This window comes from Ursus americanus, chromosome 15, assembly GCF_024610735.1.
Source record: "Ursus americanus isolate L20-20 chromosome 15, mUrsAme1.1.p, whole genome shotgun sequence".
NCBI lineage: Eukaryota > Metazoa > Chordata > Mammalia > Carnivora > Ursidae > Ursus > Ursus americanus.
In genome coordinates, this window is record NC_142141.1 from 9,491,771 (window position 1) to 9,508,724 (window position 16,954).

Consider the following 16,954-nt stretch of genomic DNA (forward strand, 5'->3'; position numbering starts at 1 on the left):
GCCACGGAGGGAGACGCAGACAGCTCGCTAATATAGTCAGGATGTGACGCACCATTGACCGTGGACAAGCTCAGCACAGGAGGGCTTTTTCCTACCTGCCCCACTCCAGGCCTCCACCCACAGACAGGAGAGAGCATCTGCCAGGATTCCATGCGACCTCAGACTCCCAGGCTGGCTTGAAATGATGGGAGCTGGGCTTTGTACAGACAGAGGGCTGGGGCTCCTGACTCTAAGTTCTGGGTGATAAAGGCCTGTGGGGAAGGAGTAAGGCCTGTCTTTCCAGGCCAGACGGTCTAACAACGCTTCCCCACCTCGAGGTTCCCACTTTTAGAGGAAATCTACACCCTTTCTCCTACCCCTGGCTGTGCTGAACTAAATCTCACACCTCTGTCTTGGTGGTGATAATTAAATATTATCTGCCTGTCACTCGATGCACATGTTGTGTGTATCCTCAGACTTTAATGAGCTGGTGTTTGTCTTCTGTAAGCAAAAATATTTCTTTGAGTCTCTTCTTTTTCAAATTGGGGTGAGCAGTTCAAGTGAAGATCTCTCACGATTAAAAAGGCAGTCTGCTTGCTGGCAGGTCTGTCTGAACCGGGCCTACCTCCCAGGGGCAATGGCAGGGAGAACTTGCCCCTTCAGCCCCAGCCATTGCTCCCTGAGGTTAAGTTAGTGGTCACATGGCTGGGGGTTGTTGGGCGACTTTGAAAGGGATGGGATTTAGAAGGTAGGGAACTGGCATAAACCGTTTTGGGGGGATATTCGTAGGCAGCTTTTTCCAACAGGGCTTCTCAGCGGCGCACCACGGAATGCAGAAAATGCTTGAGCGAAAATGTTCTCAGGTCTTCTAAGGAAGGCACTTAGCTGGTACCATTCTCCGTGCATAGGAGACAAGTCAATTCATTGCATATAATGAATGTCTCAGGACAGTGGTTCTCAAAGAGAACCTGCCTCCGCATTACCTGGAAATTTCCTCGAAATTAAAATTCTTGCACCCCGCCCCACGCCTGCGGAATCCAAAATTCTGGGGGAAAAGGTTTAGCAATTTGTGTTTAATCAAGCCCTCCAGGTGGTTTTGCTGTAAGCTACAGTTTCTGAGCTGCTAGTGGCCACAAGGCACCAGGGCTTAATTCTCTCCCAGAGGAACCCAGGCTGAAAAAGGCTGGTAAGGGCTTCAAATATCTGTATCCATATTTGTATCTATATCTATCTCAGTTTAAAATAAAAAATATCTATCACTTTAAACTGAGTTTTTTTTTTTTTTTTTAACGTAGAGTGTTCCCAGATGAAAAAACGATTTGCCTCTTCCAGATCACTTTGGAAGAGCACTCTATTATCTCCCCATTCATGGGGCTCATAACGAATGTGTTCAGTGCAGCTGATCCCCGGGGCCGACATTCAGGCTCTGCCCGGGCGCCTCCTCTGACCTACTGTCAGGTTCAGAAACCACACAGCCCTGCCTGCGAACTCCCCAAGCAGGAAAGAGCCTGGGGCAGAACCGCTACCCCCACCAAAACAAACAAAAAAGTGATCTAATTAGTGTGCTGTAGGACTGGATCTGGAGTTGACGAGGAGCCGCTTTAATATTTATCAATAAACAGCAAAGCACTTAGCGCACCTCCTAGGGAAGTAATTAACCATAAAAAGGATACTGTGCACTGAGGAATCTCCTCCAAAAAAAGAACCCGGTTAATTGTGAATTGCTTACACCAGGTGAGAGACACTCCGTGTCTACCTCTCTCACCTGACATAAGCAACTCTGAATTAACTGGGAGTTTCTTTTTATAAACACTGTGCAGAGCCTTTTTTTCCTGGTGGCTAATTACTTCCTTGGGAGGTTCGCTTTAATAGTTCCCATAACAAGGCCATTATTGTCTTTAGCATAATCAGGGCCTCGTTTGCTTTTGTGCCTTGCCTTCCCCACGCTCTGCCTCTGCCCACCAGGAGGGACCCCAGGCTGTGTGTGCCTGCAGTGCAGTCCTCAGGCCCGGACCCAGAGCACCTCTCACGCCTCCTCCCGTTCTACTATGTCAGGAGTTGGGTTTTCTCCAGAAAGGAGCTGCCATCAGCAGTAGGGCTGGTGGAGAGCGATGGAGATGGTGCAGGGCGTGTTGGGGGGACTGAGTCAGTCCCCTTCCCCTGTGTGCAGCATTCCAGCCATTTGCTATGCTTTCGGCGGCTGACACCTGCAGTGGGGAAGGGAGCCAGGACAGCAGCTCCTTTCTGGAAGAGGAAGGGAGCTGATCTGGAAGCAACCACTTTGCGAGGTGAAATCACCAGGGACCAGAGGCAAAAACGGAACCTTATCAGGAGAAGTAATGCGATTTTGACTGTCTCTCTTGGAAAAAAAAAATGGATATATGCAGTGATGGCTCACTTCATTCAAAAATGAATTAAAGTGGCTTCTATTTTGGCTCTGTTTCAGGAAGCTAAATGAATGAATGGGAGCTCTGCAAATTACATCAGGTCTATAAACTTTTTTGACTGGTGTACTCCTATTCTATGTTCATTTGCTTATTTACACATTACATACAAGTATAACAGCAATAACAGATTATGGAAATTGCAAGTGTCTATTAAGAGGATGAGGAAGAATAAAAGTAGAGTATCTAACACTTTCATCCATCACCCTGACAGATTTGGCCCCTTTCTGGACACTACCTAAGCCGATCTCCTGGGGCCGTGAGGGCACGAGCTGGTAGTCTCAGGGCACAGGGATTGACAGAGTGGGACTAGACACATTTTTATTAAATCAAACAGCTGGATGTGTGGATCCTCTTACACCCCGAACCAACTTCTGCTCTGAGGGAATTCTGACCAGCTAGTAAATTTGGCAGGAGTAGGTCACACAGCTGTACTAATGTTACTGAGTAGGTCACACAGCCCGTACGCTACCGCAACCCCATTTAGCCCCTGAATCTTAGCACTCCATCAGAGAATAACACAGGAAACTCCAGTCGAGAGGTTCAGAACAGGGATTGGCAAATGTCCTATAAAGGGTCAGAGAGTAAATATTTTAGGCTTTATCAGCCACGTGGTCTCTGTCCAACTCCTCAAAGCTGTCTTTGAGGATGAAACAAACCGACAGGCATTGTTATTTTCCAATAAAACTTGATAAGTAAACACTGAAATTTGAATTCCACCCAGCTTGCCCATATCTTGAAATATTGTTGTTCTTTAGGTCCCCCCCTTGACTTTAGAAGTAGAAAAACCATTTTTTTTTTTAGCTCATCTAAAACCAGGCAGTGGATTGGATGTGGCCAACAGGCTGCGGTTTGCCAGCCACTGGTTGGAACGTGGACTTTGGAGTCAGATCTGGGTCTGGGTCGCAATTTTACTATTGGTGGTTGACTTCTCTTAAAACAGTTACTTAACTGTGGTCTAAGCCTCAGTTTCCTCATTTGTAAAGTAACATCTCGAAGGGTCGTAAGGATGAAGGGATTGCCTGAGATGTCTGAGTGCAGCGTGAAACACATACTGTGATCACCGCCATCGATTCGTTTGTAACCCCCAGCCCCGAAGGCTCAGGCAGGAACGGGCGCCCAGAGGCAGAGCCAGGGCCCAGCCACCTTTTTGTGGCGTGGGTACTTGAGAATCCAAACCAGCATCAAACCCCAGTGCCTCCAGCCCTTGTCTCCAGGAACCCCACTGGCCCAACGACGCCCGTCCTCTGTTGCATTTGCTTCAAAAGAAATGTTACAACAGCATTTGACAATAGTATAGGGGAGGTCTTTCAGGAAAAATGACTCACGATGGAAGTATACACAATGCTCTGCTCTTGAGGGGCTGGGAATGAGAAGACGCTTGCTCACCTCCCTCATTATCCTTGTTATCAGCACAGGAGGTTTCCATGGCAACGTTGCATCCGGGCCCTCTCCAGCCGGTCTGGCAGACACACTGCCAGCTGTTCTGACCCAGTGTGCATCTCCCGTTGCCGTTGCACAAATCGGGGCAGCCATCTGGTTGGAGAAATGGAGAGGATGAGAAGGAGGGGCGCGAGGCCGCGCTGGGGCAGCAGGGGAGCCATGCAAAGGGGGAGCAAGGCCGCAGGGCAGCCACTGGGCCAGCCTCAGAGTGGGGCCCGTGCCTGCCTTCGAAAGAGTCAGGGAAGCAGGCAATGCATGCAGTTGCAAGACAGAGTGGGGTCCCAGATGCAGGGGATCCCCAATGACACTGACCTATGTGAAGGGGTCTGAGGCAACCTTCCCAAAGTGGGGAATATTCCAGAAAACTAAACCAGCTCTGAGCTTACAAGCCTAGGTAGGCTGTAATTTCCAGCCAGTAGCTCAAGATTGAGGCTACCTCAGAAAAAAAAAAAAAATCTTTTCTTTCTTTTTTTTTTTTAAGAAGTACTTTCTGCAGAAGACAGGAAATTCCCTATCAACCCAGGACGGAGGCAAAGCGCCCTCCATCTTTCAGAATTATGAGGGTATATTTATATATGATTATCACAAGCTTCCTATGACGAAGAACTGGATGGTTCTGCTGGGCTATTTTCATATTTCTGTAATATTTAGTTTTAAGGGGCACTTTAAAATGTTGGCTGTTTATCACTCAACCTATATACAGCATGATTTAAAAATATTGCCAAGTCGGAGGGCCCTGGAAGGAGTAGGTACTTAATGCCGTGAATGGGGAAACCCGAAACATGTGTATGTGCACGAGGAATGAGGTGGTGTTCGAGTAACTGTTATTTTATGGTAACCTTTTCTTTCTTTCCTCTTTTTTGGGGGTGGGGAGAAGTATGAAATCAGCAGTCTGCCTAATTCCCTAATTGCTCCGGCACCTAAAACAACAGCAGCTACCACCCTTCTGACCTGGGGCCCCAGGAGCGTGGGTGTGGGGAGCCGAGAAAGGGTGGCGGGGGCACTAAAGCGGGGTGGGAAAGTCTCCCCAGCAGAGTCCCTGTCACCCTCTAGAAGACGCAGAGAGTAGCACAGAATTCGTAGCATGTTGCCACCCTCACAAAACCTAGCTGCTGGCAAGAATTCCTGGATATGTTTTCATTTTTCCTTTAACAGCTTTATTGAGCCATAATTTACATACCATAAAATTCACCTGTTTTAAGTGCACAATGCAGGGACTTCTAGCAAATTTACAGAGTTGCGCAATCTAGGTGTGTTTTCTTACTTCATTTAAATAGACCCCAAATGGCTATTAATGTCATTGTCGCCAGAAAGTAACTTCCCTGAATATCTATCTTTAATTCTGTCTCCCCCTCTGTCACCATGTCTATCTCCAGTTCTATCTGTGTATTTTTTTTTTAAACTACACGAAGTGGACTGGGCTGTGGTGGGGGGATGAATAGCTTTGCAATGATGGACATAATTGATTTGAAACCATTCTGGTCCAAATCTTTTTTTTTTTTTTTAAGATTTTATTTATTTATGTGAGAGAGAGAGACAGCCAGCGAGAGAGGGAATACAGCAGGGGAGAGGGAGAGGAAGAAGCAGGCTCCCAGCCGAGGAGCCCGATGTGGGACTCGATCCTGCAACGCCAGGATCACGCCCTGAGCCGAAGGCAGACGCTTAACGACTGCGCTACCCAGGCACCCCACTTCTGGTCCAAATCTTCTGAGTCAAAACTGTGTATCTCCCCTTACTTCTCCCTCCAGTGTTCCAGAGGCTTTCGCCTGCCGTCTTGTTCTTTTCTCTCGAGTACCCCTTATGAGAATGCCAAAAACCTAATTTGCGCATGTGGCAGTGGTGGGGAATTTATAGGAAGAAAGGTCTGGAGGGTCTGAAAGTGAGTTGAAATGTACTTATTTAAGGTGTCTTACTTTTGAACGCTTGGTCCCTCCCATCCCCTCTAGAATATGGTATGGGTGAGGCCCTGAGAGAAGAGGGTAAGCGAAAGAGGAGAAGTTTTCTGTGGACAAGTCTCTGTAAGGAAGCTGAGCTGTCGTGAGAGGAGAAAGCAGGAGACTGTTACCAGAGAACCTGTTTTCTTTGGCTGCGTAGCCCAGCACTAAATCCAGGGTGCAAACGAAGCCTAAGTGTTTGCATACCCCAAGAAAGGTTTGCATACCCCAAGAAAGGCTTGCTGGCGTTCACACCTATTCTTAAGGAGCCCAGATGCCCAGATTCACGCTTCCATTCCTTTCCTTACCAAGGAGGTGACCACGCCCCCTGCCCCCCGCTGGGCCCTGCCTGGAGAAACAGTGACATTCCCCTCCTTCATACTGTGAGTGTTCGGGGAGTTGAAGCCATCCCCAGTTTCAGAGAAAAACCATAAACATTTCTCCAGGAGCAAAATGAAACTCAGTAGGAAAAGCCCAAGGGACATTTCAGAGGTTCTCAAGGAAAAGAGTCTATCTCCAACCTCCAGCCACCTCCAGCTTTACAATTTCTACCAGAAGAGTTTTGGTTGAATGGATCACACGGAATACACTAAATGACAGACCTCGCAACATTTGCTCAGCATGCCATCTATTATATGTGCTTTGTTATTTAGCCACTTTGAGGTCTCATGTTTGACTAAAATCATGCCCAAAGCCTCAACAGAAGCCTCATTGTATAGGAAACCCACGTCTACTACATAAAATTTAAATTTGCAAAGAACACTAGCATGTCAGTCAGAGATATGCACTCAAAATATCTGTGCTCTTAGATTGAAATGAAGCTTTTTCTCCCCCCTTCTCTTTCTCTCTTGATTTTTTTTCTTCCCCCAACCCACTGAAGTGAGATAAACAGACCGCAGTAGCAGGTTTTCTCCACATCATATGAGGAAGATAAAAACATGAACAGTGGGAAGCTGGCAAATCTCTGAGAAGTTTCAGGGAGCTGGGAATTAATGGACAGGACTTTGCTTTTAGCCTGAAGAGGAGGAAAGTAGCCTTGGCAGGTGCGTGGTGTTGCTAGGCAACCCCAAGCTACCCCCCGCCCCCCCGCCCCGCACAAGTGTGTTCTGCTGGTGGCCTTCTGAGGAGGTGATTGGTTGCGTTTGTAAAGTGCAAAGCCAGCTTCTGCTTAAGGAAGAACAGAATGTAGGAAGTAATTAGTCTGGAGGGCAAATGGGCGTCAGGTGGCAACTTTCTCTGGACAGGATCCTACAAATGAAGTTGGATTGGGTTGATGGGCTCATACTTGGGGATCCAAGAAGTCTCCTATGTGGAGCCTTCTGGATTTCAGGCTAGCACTGCTGATTTCCTTGCATGTCTCTCCCTGAGGTCACTGATACAGAAGGTGGGAAGGCACAGCTTTTGGTTCTTTGCACAGCTTGATAGCTGGTTATCTGGAGACCTCAGGTTCTCCCATGACCCTAGACTAGGGATTCTCAAGTGAGGCTAGTTATTTCCCTTTTCTTCTTCTAGGGGACATTTGGTAAGGTCTGGAGACATTTTTGATGATCACAAGTCAGGGAGGATGCTATTGACATCTTGTGCATAGAGGTCAGGGGTACTGCTCAACATCCCACAGAGCACAGGACAGTCCCCATAACAACGATACAGCCCCAAATGTCAATAGTGCCGAGATTGAGAAACCTTGCCCTAGACCTCAAACTCCATGAAACCTGAGAGTTCCTTGTTTGCTGTTGGATCGCAGGGGCTGGCCTTGTGTCAGGTACATTGCAGATGCTTGAATGAATGTTCAATAAGGTTGTGCCAGATCACTTCAGCCTGCCTTATCTATAAACTCTCCTGAGAGGCATGAGAAGACAGTGGGACCTCCTTTTCAAAGATCAAAAGAGAACTTTCAAGGGCATCAGTGATGTCTTGGGCTGGTTCTATCAGACTTCCAATGCCTTTGGAAGGGTGGAAATGGTATAGTTTCTAAGACTTCTACACACAGAATTTCAACCACTAAAAAAAAAAAAAAATCCATCAACACAGTTATTAGGTAGGCAGGTTTTTTGCCTCGATAAAAATTAGACCTGAGGCAGAAATTTGGAATTAAAAAAACCCAACCCAAACACACCCTTATATTCCAACGACTCCTGAATCTTCATCTCTAGCCCTTTGACGTCTAGACCTGGACTCCAGCTTGCATCTCAACATCTCTGTTTGCTAACAAGCATCTCAAACTCAAGAGAATTTGGCCTCTTTACCCTCTTTCCCCCAACTTGGATCCCTTGATCAAGGAATGGCAGCTCCATGTACTTTAACGCTCAAGACTAAAGCCTTGGAGTCATTTTTAATATACTCCCCTGCCCTCCACCACCTCTCTTATCTCTTGTATCTAGTCAACAAACAATTCATGCCTGATTTTTCTCTTAAGAAGTCTTACCTGTCCTTCCTCCTAAATATCTCTGGAATCTGCCCTCTGCTCCCACCCCCAGTGCCACTGCATTAACCCAAGCCTCCTCATCTTTGCTCTGGACTCTTGTGAAAGCCTCCTCACTGGCCTCCCTGCCTCCAGTCTTGCATCATCATCCATTTCTCTCTGTTCAAGACACTGCTCAAAACACTTCCACAGCTTTCCATTGGCCCCAGGGGAGAGCCTGAAGTCTTTCACCTGCTTACAGACCTTATGTGAACTGGTTCTTATGTCAGCCCATCTCAGTACCACTTTAGGCTTTGGTCAGATCAAAGCTTTTCAGTCTTTCCTCTTCTCCGTCCTCATCTGCCTAGCTTCAACTCATCCTTTAGATCCCTGCTCAGAAGTCACCTCCAGGAAGTCTTTCTAAAGCTCCCAGATCCAGGCTAGCTATACCTGTCATGGTGCCTTTATTCTATCCCAGCCTACCCTACCCTACCCTACCCTACTCTTCCCTACTCTATCTTACCCTGTCCACCACACTGTATCACAACTGTCTAGCATCTCCTTGATACTTGCTAGTCCATGTAGCAGCCATTCCTGAAGACATTTTACTGTCACCTGCTGGAAAATTATTGTAATAAATGTATACATAATCAACTATGATTTGAATGGTGCCCCTAGAATTGTGCAGTGTACAACTGAACAGCTGCCCTGGGCACTCTTGTTGTGAAGTAAATCTGTCAGGGCAGGTGCCATGTCAATCTTGTTTACTCTTGGATTGCTAATACTCAATAAATAGGGAAATGAATGAATAATTTCTGACTGAACTCAGACCAATATCTTTGGCAGAGTGGAAATGCGATCATCTCCAAGACTTCCTACACATAAAATTCCAAACAGTAAAAAAAGCCAAAAATCCAACCACAACAACAACCCCTCCAATGACACAGTTACCAGGCAGGCAGGCTTTTTGCCTTAACAAAAATTAGGCATGAGGAAAATAATGTCTAAAGCACAGTAAAAAGGAGAGCATAAATGCGCTTGAAGAAAGCTATAATTACCATAAAAGGCTTTTCTAAAAAAGCATCAAGGAATGTTCTGCCATGTGCAGCAATTTAGAGGTAGAAATAAGTGGCTAATCGTGTATAAGGGGTGGAAGGGGTATGTAGTGTATGAGGGGCATGGAAAGAGAGGTAGGATCGTAACAGTCAACATAAAGTGCACTTTGGAAAAGCCCAGAGGACAACGCCCCACCCAGATAGAAATGCAAGTGAAAACACAAAACAGGCTGCATGTAAATGCAGACGGATGACAAAGAAGGCTGGAGAAGGGAGGCTTCCCTGCTTGGCTTCAGAGACCACTCGGAGAGCTACTGCATCCTGGAATAAACCCTCATGGAAAGTCTCCTGAATCAAGGGGAAAGCCTTACCCTGGCTTGGGGTCAGATAGTTCTGGGATTAAACCCAGAGCTGACCCTTCTTGTCTGTGTGACCTTGACCTGGTAGTTCCACCACTTCCTCCTGTACAACTCCTGTCTGTACAACTATATATCTTACAAATTAATCTTATTTACGGTCCTTCCCAGTAGAATATAACCTGCAGGAAGGCTGGGATTTTTGTCTCTTTTGTTCATTGAGATAGCTTCAGCGTCTAGAAAAATAGTCGGCATATAACAGACAGTAAATGTTTGTTGAATGAACAACTTAAGAGATGATGATATGTTATACAGGTGCCAGAGGGGTTAAATGAAATGATAAAGGTAAAGATTTGAGCATAGAACTTGGTATGTGGTTAATGTAGCTTGCACTGATACGGTTACTGTTACAAACATTGTAGTTAGTGGTAGGCTTTGCCCTGGGGTGGTCTTAAGTGCAGGGTATTTCTTTGTCTCACCTCCAGACCAGGAAAACAAAACACAACACAACACAACACAACACAAGCCTATCCTCTTTCAAGTTAAAAAAGACTCTGGTATCCTCAGTGTATGACTGCATCACATCCTAGGAAATCCTTACTCTCCACCACCATGACCACCATCCTAGAGCCTGGCAATGCCAACTTGGTCTGCGTAAGTGAGGAGAAACCCAGTGAGGCTAAGGGCGATTCTGAGGGGCAGGAGAGTTGAAGGTAGAATAAATGGTGGCTTCCTCTCTTGGGCAGAACTGTACTTTTGCATGTTAACTTAATTAGCGAACCCCTCTCTCCCAACTCTTTTAAATATCACTGTTTTCTGAGCGAGAGCTGTGCATTGTTGGAATTGAGAAGCAGGCACACACTGGAAATATGGAATGGAGTTCTTGCACTGCATTCCAGAACTCTTTAGACTTGGAGACAGCTGAGGTACCGGGGATGGGGGATCACCAGGGGTGCAGTGGCCATTTATACTAAACAGCAGTGGCAGACACTCCGAAAATTAATTTGGTGCTTCAAGACACTCTGCAGAAAGCTCCAACTAATTTTAGAAGACTGGCTGCCAAGGAAGCATTCTGGTCCCCAGAAAACGGAAGGGCTTGTCCATCTTGCTCACCTGGGCGAGGAGGAGGGAGCTGTGTAGGGACTCTGTTTCTAGGTACAAACTGGCATGCGAACTCAGCCACGGACCTGTGCTTGAATGGCTGCCCCTGCTTTGTTAGAGAAGACATGGAAAATTCAGAAGCAGATGTTTTCTCGGTTTTAACAGCCTCTGTATGTCTTAGAGGGTTTGCATAGGGGAGCGTATGGGGGATGCTGAGTGGGGAAGCCTGGGAAGGCCAGTGATCCTTTCCATGGTCCGCTGCTTGTCTTTTGCTCCTAAGGCAGGAATCACACCCCTCAACCCTAGCAGCAACAGAAGCAGCAGAGCCTCCATGAGGTGATAGAAATTTGGATCCAGCTGTCCATGCTACACGTTTCCTGGATGCACCTGGATTCTCACTGACCAGCATCATCTCTGTCTCCCCAGGAAAAGGAAGGCAGTAGGCTTAGCCTTGGCCTCAGAGAAAATGGTGAACTTAAAAAAAAAAAAAAAGACACATCTTGTTTTTTACTGTTTCAAGGCTTTAAGTTCTTATTAACAAATTTGTTCTGTTTTTGTTTTTGTTTTGTTTTTGTTTTTTTATCAAAACAGTAGAAGATGTTGGGGGGAAGGAAACAGAGTTTAGTGACAGTAACTGGAGATAGCTCTTCTTGGGAGAGGGGAGGCTCATGTCAATTACTTAGTGAATTCAAGACTGAATCATTATCACCCAGGAGAACCAGGGCCGCACACAAGCCTGCGCTTCCCCTGGGGGAGCCTGCTTTCTTTCTCCGGGATACCCCCTTCCTTTATTCCACTTCACCTACCACAGGAGGATGTAGTGGGCCAGTGCTGGGAAAATCTCACCACGTGCTAAGGCAAACACCAACTGGTACCATGTCGAAACCTGCTGAAAATCCACCGGGGGTTTCTCCCTTGATTTAGATAGAAACAGTGCTTCTCAAAGTGTGGTCTTGGGACCCGCAGCATCAATGTCACCTGGGAACTTGTTAGACATGCACATTCTTGGGCTCCATCTCAGACCTATGAATCAGAACCCCTGGGGGTAGGTCCTGGAAATCTGCATTTTGACCAGCCCTCTGGGGGATTCAGACGTTGGCTCTGAGTGAGAACTTTAGGATTAAGTTCTGAACCCCTAAAAGGGCCTTGGATGCATTATCTGCACTATCAGGCCCTGCCCATTTCTCCCTCTCAACTCATGTCACTTGAGGAGCTGCTCACTGAGCTTCCGCCACCCCGCTTTGCTGGGTTCTAGAACGGAGCCTGGATCCTCCTTTTGGACTTTTGCCGATACCTGTCCCGAAACAACACTCCCTGCACTCGGGCTAAAGCCATTCACACTGGGATTAGTCAACATGTGCTCAGAAGGCTTTCTGACTTCCAGCCCAGGGTTGCTCCCCAGTAGTGATGTCGTGGTGCCGCCCACCCTCTCCTCCTGCAGCGCTCCCCGCCTCCATGCTCATTCATCTTTTGCTTCAAGCTGTGGGTCTCAACCTAGGCTGCACATTAGAATAGAATTGGCCGAGAGTTCTGAAAAATCCTGATGCTAGGCTGCACCCCAATTAAATCAAAATCTCCGAGGCGGAGACCCAGGCATGAGTATTTTTATTTTTTGAGCTCCCCCCAAGATTCCTGTGTACAGCTGAGATTGAGAACCTGCGGTTTACCACCCAGCATCCTGGGAGCCTCTGAGCCTCCCGAGGGCAAAGACTCCGACTCTGTGGTGTATGGCTGTTTTCCCAGTGCCCACCCCAGCGCCCAGCATGAACGATACTTGTTGAATGAATGCATCCATAAACTGCGTGTGTGGTCTCGCTGCTGTTTCACGGTGCCCTTATTCAGCAGCCGGGTACAGGTAAGAGCTTCCCACCATCCACACCCCAAGCCCCTGGATGGATGGCACTTCCCCAAGCAAAAGAAACAGCTGGTTGCAACACAGGGTCCAAAACCAAGCTGATGACAGCGGCTGTCGAGGAGGGCTGGAGTAGGTCCGTGCCTTTCAACTTGGAAGAAGCCGATACCTCCCAACTGAAAGAGACAGAATAGAGCACCCATCGAGGTAGAATAGAGCACGTTGGTAGATTAAGAGGGTGACAAGAGCCACACAAAGGCAGGGATGACAATAAGAAAGTCCAATGGTTTAATTTGGTTCTTGGAGGATAATCAAGTTGTTGTACCTCGTGTTGCTTATTCCCACAGCTGTCCGGCGAATAATGAATGTGGTACCTAGCCGGTATGGAAATAGGGACAAAGCGCGACTTTGATTTCTTATTTGTTATTTTTAACCATCCAATTTCTACACCCACTGAGCATCCTTATAGCCACAGGAGGGTCATAAAAATACAAATAACATCTAGGAGGCCTGTGGGCACGGACTCGTTACTTACTGCAGGGCGGACGGCTTTCTTCTAACTAGTGTAAAATCAGGCCAGTGATAGATTGCCATATATTTTGTCGTCGTTGCTGTCTGCCGCACAACTTTAGGAAATGTAAGGAAATCACTAAATGTTTGTTTCTAATAGATGTTTAAAGAGCTGGGCCAAGCACCTACCCCAGGACTGTGGGTTTTAAATTCTTGGAGTTTGGGATGCTTTTAATACAATGACGACAGCAACAGCAAACCCTCGTGTAGACATGTCTGTTTGCCTGGCACTCTTTTTTTTTCTTTTCTTTTTTTTTAAAGGATTTTATTTATTTATTTGACAGAGACAGCCAGCGAGAGAGGGAACACAAGCAGGGGGAGTGGGAGAGGAAGAAGCAGGCTCCTAGCGGAGGAGCCTGATGTGGGGCTCGATCCCAGAACGCTGGGATCACACCCTGAGCCAAAGACAGACGCTTAACGACCGCGCCACCCAGGCGCCCCTGCCTGGCACTCTTTAATGCGCCTTTCAGGCATTAGCTCATTTCCTCGTTGCAACCATCTTATAGTGTAGGTACTATTATTATTCCTATTTTACAGGTGAGGAAATAGAGGCACAGAGAAGTTAAGTAACTTGGCCAAAGTTGCAGAGTTGGTGGGTGGTGGAGGCAGGACTGGACATGAGACAGGCTCCATAGCCTCTGCTCTCACCTAGAGTGACCGACTGTCCTTGTTTGCCTGAAACTGTCTTAGGTTTTAACACTTGAAATCCTGAGTCCCAGGAAACTTTCCAGTCCCAGGCAACCTGGGATAATTGGTCGTCATCGAGGAGAGGGAGTGAGCACTGGGCTCTTTGCATTGGTGACCATAGAGGTATAAGGTGGGGATGGAGGTCAAGGCCTCCAAAGGCGAGGGGGAGGCCACAGACTTTTATGCTGAGTCACCTGTTTGAACGTGTTGGGCGCTCCAGCACATACCGGCCCATAGTACCTCAGGCTAAAGTAGCAGGTCAGCTCAGTAGCCATGGGGCAGGACTTGGAACGTGAAAGCAGTGGGCTTGCGATCCAGGCTCCCTGGGTTCAAATCCTGGCTCCACCCCTTGGATGCATGATCTCAGGCAAAAATTATAAACTCCTTATTCCTTACTTTCTTCATCTGCAAGACCAGGGCAATAAAAGTCCCTATTCCAGAGGCTTGTTGGGGTTTAAAAGAGAAAATACCTACTACGTGCTTAGCGTGATGTATAGATATATGTCAATACACCTAGTAATATGCAAGATGTGTAAATCGTAAGTAAATGCTCATATAAATGTTTCAGAATGGATAGCTATTGGTGTTGTTTAAAGTAATGTCAAATGGTAGCAGAAGGGTCTACGCAGCTTAGGGGAATTCTTTGATTTGCACTTGGCGATGAGAAGGGACTGACTGTAAGCTATAGCTGAAAACACGATCAGTATTGTCAGTATAGTAAAGACCCCAGGAAGATGCCCTCCAAAGACTGAAATGGAAACGAGAAAAATGAGGTAACTTCCTGAGAGTTCCATGAGTAAGATCAGCGTATATGGATGTGACATGCTACCTAAAGAAGTCCCCCTAAATCACAAGAGGCATGTGAGCTGCAAGTGTAAACCAGGCTCAGAAATGTATTTTAACAGAAAGGGCTGGTCTGCCTGGGGTATGGAAGGGGGGCCACTGAGGGGGTTTGCAACAGATCAGACTTGAATTTCTAAAGCATTCCTTTGTGCTGGGGGAACAGACCGAGCATGGAGCAAGGACAGAGCCTGGGAGGCTGGCCAGGAGGAGGTCATGTGGATAATCTTGGTAAGTCACCGTGGTGGCTGGGATGGTGTATGCAGGTACCCCGCTACTGTGAATCCACGTGGCAGGGCTCATTCTAGATGTGTCTAGGGTTCCCTACATATCCCTCCAAAAGGAAAGACCTGTGGGACAGACGCAGAGTAAAGGATAAAATGCACTGTCCATAAATAGCACTCTGGTTGACACACATTTCATTTGGGAATCAGCAAATGACCAAGGTTGAAGAGGCTGGATTTTGTGATGATTCTGCTGTTCCCTCCACGTTGCTTTTCCATATTAAAGGCAACATGGTAGAAGTGAAGTGAAAGGGTAGGTGGGTGGAGGAGCGCAGAGAACCGTGGGGTCACCCAGGCTCTCTCCCCAGGTTTAGGGCTGACAATGGAACATGGAACAGCTCTGGCAAAGGACTTCCCTGACCTTGATGTCATGACTTCACACCAAGAGGCTGCCTGGAGTCTGCCAGCTTCATCTAGTGCTTGGCAATAGAGCTTCCTAGGGCCAGCCCCAAAAGCCCTCCCACGTTATTAGTCCTGGACTTTTCATCGCTTTGCATTGTTTATCCCTATAGGTCAGCTTGACCCGTCTGAATCGTGGCACTCAAACACACTTAAAAAGCTCTATCTGTGCACCTATGAATCTCTCCGTCCATCCTCCATCTATCCATCACATATCCATCCACCCATCAATTACCTACCCCTGTATATCCATAAATACATACATACTTTTATATTTATTAATCTGTCAAGACTTCCTGACCAACGAATCCCTCCAAATCCTCTGAAGACTTGTTCTCAAAACACTACATATCAGATGACCTCATGTACTGGCCATATTTTATCTTGTTTTATGTTACTTGCTGCCTGCACAGAGACAATAAAACATTTCAATCTCTCCTTCGCTTCTTCACCCTCTTTTCTTTCCTCTGGCTGAAATGGCGTCTCCCGGCAGCCCCTCCCTTGTTCATTAATCCAGCACCTTCTGTCACTCACTCCTTCCCATCCTTGTGACCCATGTAACCCTGACTCATGAATGTATCCTGGTCTTTGAAACTCTATCTGCATGTATTATTCTAGTCCTTCTCTTAATACAGTTTTTAGCTGATCAAGGACTTGGGAGAAGGCACTGATTGTTACGGGGTCTTTATAAATTTTGTGATAAGTCTCGATCAGGAGGAGTACGAGGAATAAGGAGATGTTTGTTTTCTGAAAGCATATGGAACAGGAGTCAGATCCCACCAATCTGGCCTATGCTATAGTTAGGTGCTATCCTTCAATTGTGCATAATGAATTGTGCCCTTAGGAAGGCGAGAGCTTACTCTTCGAAATCCTCTCATTTACAGAGAAACAAAAATCCCTCCTTTCAAATATATTTTAAACATGCAAAACAGCAGTATGTTTCTGTTAAGTCACATTTTAGCTAAATGGATAATTGAATGGTGACTGGGAGCTGCTACTCAGCTGCTAACCTGCGAGTTTCCACACACACACACACACACACACACACACACACACACACACACGCTCCCAAATTGCAGCAGAGCAATCCCCAGGAGGCAGAAAGCATGACTGATTTTTCCAATAAAGCTGAAAAATCGATAATCCTTGTAGATGGAACGTTCGCATCTCTAACCACCTCAGAGTTTCCTCTCCCTCTGCTCTCCCTCCCAAACACGCTTCCGTCTCTGCCCTGGTCCATGTCGCCCGTTCCCTACCGCCAGGCTTTACCCTGAGTTCCGTTCCAGTTCGACCGAACGTACCTCTCAGAGAGGCCCTGCAATGCGTCTTGATTTAGAGATGCTTGGGTTTTATGTGGCTCTGGGAAATGCTGTTTAGCTTTTCTGGAGCTCCAGTACGTTCTGATGTATGGCCGTGCATGCCTGCCTGATTAATAGCACATGCAAGGACTCGCAGCCTTCAGAGGTCACCCTGTGTGTACTGAATAATACAACGCAGATCCAAAAATACCCTTGGATGAGAATCCTGGCTCCTCACAGATTCAGTGGCATTGTTCGCTTCCGTTGTCATTGCCTGCGCCTTGGTGCCTCTTACCGACCGTGCTTCTGAG

General features: G+C 46.9%; 1 protein-coding gene across 1 annotated transcript in view; it reads right to left on the bottom strand.

Annotated features, from left to right (window-relative positions):
* The window catches only part of TENM2 (teneurin transmembrane protein 2), a 524,046-nt gene that overhangs the window by 105,775 nt on the left and 401,317 nt on the right, over window positions 1-16,954 (bottom strand). Inside the window, exon 12 of the mRNA XM_045792137.2 lies at window positions 3,813-3,959. Coding sequence (XP_045648093.2) covers window positions 3,813-3,959 — 147 coding nt within the window. The remainder of the gene's footprint in view (window positions 1-3,812; window positions 3,960-16,954) is intronic.